This window comes from Priapulus caudatus, unplaced genomic scaffold (genome assembly GCF_000485595.1).
Source record: "Priapulus caudatus unplaced genomic scaffold, Priapulus_caudatus-5.0.1 Scaffold443, whole genome shotgun sequence".
Classification (NCBI taxonomy): domain Eukaryota; kingdom Metazoa; phylum Priapulida; class Priapulimorpha; order Priapulimorphida; family Priapulidae; genus Priapulus; species Priapulus caudatus.
The window spans coordinates 31,161-38,795 of record NW_014577504.1 but is presented as its reverse complement, the minus strand read 5'-3'; the positions used below and the strand labels follow the sequence as shown (position 1 = coordinate 38,795).

Sequence of the window (7,635 nt, the reverse complement as noted above, 5' to 3'; positions counted from 1 at the left end):
CGTGCGTGTGTGTGTGTGTGTGTGTGTGTGTGTGTGTGTGTGTGTATATGTGTATGTGTATGTGTGCGTGCATACATGTGTGTTTGCGTACATGCGTGTGTGTTTTCGTGCATGCGCGTGTGTTTGCGAGCATGCGCGTGTGTTTGCGTGCATGAGAGTGAGTTTGCGTGTGTACATGCGCGCACGAGTGAATGCGTTATTTCGGAGGCGCTTAACTCAGTCGATCGCTGTTCGCGCAGGAAAACCAACATAGTTGACACTATGTTCGCCATGCTAGAGAAATACTCCAACAACTTGGAGGAGATCGTGAGAGAGAGAACCGAGCAACTGGATGAGGAAAAGAAGAAGACTGACCAGCTTCTTTACAATATGTTGCCTAGGTAACAGAAACTTTATTTGCGAAGACATTTATTTTCGTCCGCGTATGCAGTTTTAATATTACTTTGAGTACGATTATTTAGTTTCAATCTATTTTAGTTTTAGATTTTGCCCGTGAAAACTGCCCAAATTAAATTTATTGAAATCGTAAATGACGTGAACAGACATCGAATAAAATACCTAATTTACTTACGTACGTTCGTGCGTGCGTTCGCGCACGCATGTGTGCATGCGCGCGTACGTCGAATCGTACGAAAAAATTTCCCGCAGAAAATATAGCCTGAAGCATCAAAAGAAAACTGGCATCAACATTTTGATATATCGATCTTTAATTGGCTGAAAGGATCGATACGTTGTATATAATAACAACAGTCGTCCGTTACAAAGTACGAAGCGTGAGGACAAATTACAGTGGTCGTTTCGCCATATGAAAACGCGTGCTTGCCGCAGCAGCAATTTCCTGCTCTGGCTGCGTAGAAGAACAACAGCGCGGGAGCTCGGTAGGACTTGCTTCCTAAACTACAGTAACATCTATTAGCGTATAATATAGCGTATTCAGCCAGGTGCATTGAAGCAGCCGTGTAACCGGAGTCCTAGAGAATCGAGAGTGTGCGGTTCTTTCTCCCTGATTAACGACGAACAATTTTAAAGGGGTGACGTTATAGTAGTTTGTACGTATAACTCACGCACACACACACACACACACACACACACACACACACACACACACACACACACACACACACACACACGCACACACACACACACAAAGATACGCGTGCGTGCACGTCAATTTAATTTAATATGATATATTATAATTAATAATAATATAGATCATGGTGATAATAGTACAACATGTGATACGTATAAATCTAGTGACTGAACTCATCGTAGACACGACAGTCGAACTACTCTCTCTCTCTCACTCTCACGCGCGCTCTCTTTCTCTCTCTCCACTGTTTCACTCCTAACTCCTTCGTTCAACTCTCACTCCGACTCCGTCCTTTTGTTCGACTGCTTTTGTCTACACTCTTTGTTCGACTGCTTTTGTCTACACTCTTTGTTCGACTGCTTTCCCCGCGAAATTCCCATTGCTTATATTTTACATCATCACGTGACTTCGTTACGGCTACAATAATGTCTCCCAAATCGCATTCCTTTCTCGAAGCTCACCAATCGCTTCTCCGTTTACCTGCGTCATATCACACGTGGTTCTTCCCGATTGGACCACTCCGCCCCTCTCTGTTGACACGCCTCTTTCTTTCCTGCTTACTCTCTCACAACCGCTACCGTCCTACCGTCAACATCTCTCCCCACTCAATATAACTTCCTAAGCTAATGTACATGCATACAATTGCATACAATTGCTACGCTATTGTCGCTCGCTTTTTATACCTACACGCTCGCACCGCGCGTGTGAACCACCGCCGCGCGCTCGCCCGCGCGCGCGGACCGCTATCACCGCCGCGCGGGCAGACCGCCGCGTTATCACCGCCGCACTGCCGCGCGCGCGTTGCACGCGTTGTTCATGCGTTCACGCCTTGCTGCGGCTGTGCGTGCGTGCGTGCGTGCGTGCGTGCGTGCGTGCGTGCGTGCGTGCGTGTGTACGTACACGTGTGTGATATCTATCATTTACTCGGTAATACAGTTGACTGTATGTCCGCCTTTACTCACTCGCCCGCCATTATTTAACCTCTATGCGTTCCGCAAGATGCGGGTCGGATTGCGTATATACGACCGCTACACAGGTTCCTCTCGTCTTTATAGTCGATGCTACATTCTATCCGATAGGTAATGTCCCCTATAATCGTGCTCAATCGCATCTTTCACACTCCTAGCCGGTATCTACTCGCATGTATGCTCGCTCGAACATCTTCCGTGGCCCCTGGATGTAGCTTCCTTCAGCATGCCTGCCTGCTGACTACGACATCTATGAATAGAATATATATTTATTATTATTATTACTTTTATTATTATTATTATTATTATTATTATTGTTGTTGTTAGCCGTAAGCCAAAATGCGTGCGTTTATATTAATCAAAACAATACGATAGGAACAAGGAACATAGGAGCAGGAAGAGCGGCGTAACAATATAACTTGCAATGTGATGCTACGAAGCTGACAAAACTAGTCGAATAACAGCTCTTGATGTTTCCTAAAGTGCCACGAAGCACGTCATTCCAAAAAAAGTGATTAGTATCAAAATAGTTTCAGCGTAGTATTCACGTAGAATTCAGCGCGCGCGCGCGTGATTTAACAATAAAAACTTTCTCACGTGAGAGGGACTCGGATTCGGTGAATACACTCGAAACCGACAAACATTATATATATATATACAGCATAGAATATTATACATTGCAGCTGTCGCACCCGGATCTCGTGCGTGATATCAATACGTTCTCCGCCCGGTTTGTGAGTGCGGCGAGTAGCTTACCCTAAATCCGGATCAAGGTGTTCGGAACGAATACACAGATTCCGGACATAGTGTGAGTATCAGAGAGGTTATCTGATTGTTCGTGTCGTTGGACAGGGGATGCGGTATCTACATTCGAGCCCGATGAAGCTGCATGGTCACCTCAGCTCCCGTAACACTCTCATCGACAGCCGTTGGGTGCTGAAGGTCACAGACTACGGTCTGCCGATGCTGTACGAAGGAAAGCACGTCGAGAAATCCACAACTGCTAAAGGTACATATATTAAAAACACGTATTATTACCTCCGCCAGGGGCTTGGCGGAGGTTATGTTTTCACCGGCGTGTGTTTGAGTGTTGGTTTGTGGGTTTGTGAACATGCACGTTTTAGTTCACTTCCGCTAGGTGCGCTGGCTGTAGACTTACAAACACGCAACCACAGGCTAAGGGGCAACCACAGTCCTCCCCCACCTGCACGCTCGCACGCTCGCATTAATTAATTAATTAATTTTTCCACTTAATTAATTAATTAAATTTTTAACATTCAGAGAATTCAGCTGCCTTGGCGGTGGTCTGTGCTCTCCGAGTGCTCTAGTATATATATATATTGTAGCGTTCGCCCTGGTCGCGGGGCCACTTATGTAGCGTGCGGGACTCCGGCAAAGAAGTCGACGTGGTCGTGACATTCGCTAACAGCACCAAACCATGTAGCATGCGCGCTACCCGACTGGTCTGGCTCTGCTCAGTCTCCTTCTTCTCTTCCTCTTCTCTGTCGTACCCTTCACACGGGCTTGATAGAGCCCGTGCGTGCGTTGTGTTTGCCTACTCTGTATCACAGAGCATATTCCCCCTCCGTCGTCTACACCCGACGTCAGCTCGTAAAGGAAAAGCGTGCCGAAGACGTGAAGTTCAGAAAGAGAGCCGAAGAAAGTAGTTGAGTAATAATATGACGTGACGAGCCAGGCGGTTTATTACGGGTTGACACCCAGACGCACCAATCTTTCAATACGCACACACATGTAGTGAAGCAATACACCGATACACACACAGTAAACGCTGCTCTACTCTCGACCATACTCTTGCAACTATCTCGTTCTGTACTCCGCTAAAGGCCGTCGCACACCAGCCCAAAAATCGGTCCGATTAAAAATCTCTTTATCGTTTGTAAAGTCGGCTCATCGCGACGCCTTCCGATAAACACGCGCACACCTACGATAAAATGTGATGTCATAATAAACCTACGATAAAATGTAAATGTCATGTGACACGGGCACGTTCAGCTATTGGCTGTTCAATATTTATCGTAGAGGATTTTTCTGAGTTCACGCGCACACCACAAAATCTTGTCGGATTTACACGAAAAATCGCCTTCAAAATAATCGGCTTCAAAAATCAAACATGTTTGATTTGGAACGATCACCGATAAAAAATAATCGTATAGTAAAATCTCTTACAATTGAACGCGCACACTACCCGATATCGGCATCTGATTTTTAGCGTCGGGTCCGATCAAATCGCGCTGAAAAATCGGCCTGCGCGTGTGCCCCGGACCCCCTTAACATGCAGCGAACTCTAACTGTTTCTCACTCTCCTAACTCACTCTCACACAAACTCTCTCTCTCTCTCTCTCTCTCTCTCGTTTACTCACCCTCTCTCTCTCTCTCTCACTCTTTCACGCGCGCTCTTCTTTCTCTCTCTCCACTGTTTCACTCCTTAACTCCTTCGTTCAACTCTCACTCCGACTCCGTCCTTTTTGTCTCGACTGCTTTTTGTCTCACACTTTTTGTTTCGACCTATGCCTTTCCCCGCGAATTCGATTGCCCTTATATTTTTACATCTCACGCTGACTTCAGTTACGGCTACAATAATTCTTCCCAAATCGCCATTCCTTTCTCGAGCTCACAATCGCTTTCTCCCGTTTACCTGCCTCATATCACACTGTGGTTCTTCCCGAGTGGACACTCGCCCCTCTCTGTTGACACGCCACCTTTCCTGCTTACTCTCTCAACAAACCGCTACAGTTTTTCTTCCCTACGCGTCAACATCTCTTCCGCTCAATATAACTTCCTAACTAATGTTACATGCAGTACAACTGCCATATAATACGCTATTTGTCGCTTCGCTTTTATACTACACGCTCGCACCGGCCGCATCGTGGGTGAACCACCGCCGCACGCTGTCGCCGCTTGTCGGCGCGCGACCGCTATCACCGCCGCGCGGACGCGGGCAGCCGCCGGGCGTTATCACGCTACACCGCCGCACCGCCGCGCGGCGATCTGCACGCGTTGTTCATGCGTTACGCCTTGACTGCGGCTCTCTATCTGATCATCGCCGCCTCAATGGCCGCCTGTTCACGAGATATATATTGATATATGAATATATTATAGATAGATAGATAGATAGATACGATAGATAGCATAGATAGATAGATAGATAGGATTATAGATAGCATAAGATAGATAGATAGATAGATAGATAGATAAGATAGATACGATAGATAGGATAGATAGATAGATAGATAGGATTGATAGATATATAGGAAGAGATGGCAGAGCAGGAGCATCGAGAGACAGAGACGAGAGAGATGACGCGATGAGCGGAGACGAGAGACATCCATCTTCACGCTCGCTCGAGAGCGCAGCAGAGAGAGATGACGACAGAGGCAGAGCAGAGAGAGAGGTAGAGAGAGAGATGAGAGAGAGAGAGAGAGAAGAGAGAGACGAGAAAGATTATCGAGCAGAGCTAAGAATATGGAATTATTGGATATATAGGAAAATGAAAATGATTGAGTTACACCGCATGTACGAGCCGCACACTGCAAACACAAACACAACCACACACACACACACTACACACACACACACACACACACACATGCCACACACACAACGACACCACACCCACACACACACACACACACACACACACACACACACATACACACACATATGCACATACGCACACACGACACCCACACACACACACACACACACACACACACACACAACACACACACACACACACACACACACAAACACACACACACACACACACCCCCAACACACACATGCTCGTGTACGACGACTCCACACCGTGTGCTATGCTTATGCATCATCGTTGATGATGCAGACTTGCTGTGGTCGGCACCGGAGCTGCTCAGGAACACGGCCGCTGATGTAAGAAAGGCCACACAAGACGGCGGCGTCTACCCTTCGCCTACGCGCATTCTGTCAGAGCTAATCCTGCGTAGCGCGCCTTTCGCCCAGCATCAGCCTCACGCCAGAATTGGTATAAGTAAGTATATACTAACCTGCCATATAGACTGACGCCAAGCGTCTCTGTAGCGCGGAGACGTTTTTCGCAACTACGTAGGGGATCAGTCTAGGCTTGTTAGCTTGTCCGCTGTATCTCACAATTAATGTTTTTAGTAAATAAATGCCATGATAAATAGCAATAAATTATAAATAAATATATAAAATTAATTATAATATATGTCGATGAAATAAATAAATAATAATGATTGAATAACATAAATAAATAAATAAATATAATAAAATTATTAATGATATATCGATTAGAAACTAAATAAACAAATAAATAATGAAACATAAATAAATAACATAAATAAATACTGTATAGCGCTATAAAATATAATAAGGTATAATTATGTATACCCTAGGTTTCGCCCAGGAATCACCAAAACGCCAGGACAGCCGTCATCGCTGCAGCTTCTTAAATGTATTACTAAAAGTAATTTTCCGCCTTATCGCTTGTACGCAGCCAGAATGCACTCACTCTCTGCTATCATAGGCTGTAGAGCCCGTACAGTGACCGCTTTACCCACATTATTGCCACCGCCCCTGTATTAAAAAGCTGTCCCCGTAGAAATACTAGCGATGCAAACACGCTAGTTGCAAACACAAGCAGGTTCTCGCGATACATCCTCTCTCTCTCTCTCTCTTTCTCTTCTTTCTTGCCTCTCTCTCATTTCTTCTCTCTCTCGTCTCTCCCCCCTCTCTCTTATCTCTTTCTCTCTCTAATCTCTCTCTTCTCAATTTTTCTCTATCTTTCTCTCTCTCTTCTCTCTCTCAAATTCTTTTCTATCTTTTCTCTCTCTCGCTCGCTCTCTCTTTCTTCCTCTCTCTTTATTCTTCTCTCTCTCTTTCTTCTCTCTCTTTTGCCTTTCTCTTTCTCTTTCTTCCTCTCTCTTTCTCTCTCTCTCTCTCTAAATCTCTCTCTCTCTCTCTCAATTTTTCCTCTATCTTCTCTCGTCTCTTTTCTCTCTTTCTCTCTCTCTCTCTCTTCTCTTCTCTCTCTCTCTCTCTCTCTTTCGCGCGCTCTCTGTCTAAATCTCTTCTGTCTCTTATCTCTCTCTCTCTCTCGGTTCTCTCTCTCTCTCTCTCTCTCCTCTCTCTCCCCGCTCATCACTCTCTCCTGATTTTCTCTGCTCTACCAGAGATCGTGAAGAAGCTCAAGAAGCCTCCGCCGCTGATTACGACGTCGGTGTCGCCGCAGTCGGCCCGCCTCGAGCGCGATAACCACATAATGCAAGCAAGCTGGTATGGAGTATGCCTGAAGCCAAGACACGACGTTTCGACGCCATCTAACGACGATTTAAAGAGCATGAGTCAGCGGAAAGCTGATTGTAGAAAGCTGTTCACACGTATAAACGTACGTACACACGTACATTTATACACGACACACGTCGGTGTCGGCGCCGGCAGGTGTCGCCTGTGTGCAGCGAAGAAATACAAGGCGCTTTTTCGCGTTGCTGATTTATGTGCTTTCTATTGGAGACATACGTTGTATACATTATACAATATAATATCATATATGTGTGTGCT

The 7,635-nt window shown here is 45.8% G+C and overlaps 1 protein-coding gene across 1 annotated transcript in view; it reads left to right on the top strand.

Annotated features, from left to right (window-relative positions):
• The window catches only part of LOC106810462 (retinal guanylyl cyclase 2-like), a 46,019-nt gene that overhangs the window by 32,407 nt on the left and 5,977 nt on the right, over positions 1-7,635 (top strand). The window contains 3 exon segments of the mRNA XM_014813838.1: positions 2,911-3,067; positions 5,921-6,085; positions 7,248-7,462. Of these exon segments, the coding sequence (XP_014669324.1) occupies positions 2,911-3,067; positions 5,921-6,085; positions 7,248-7,462 (537 nt within the window).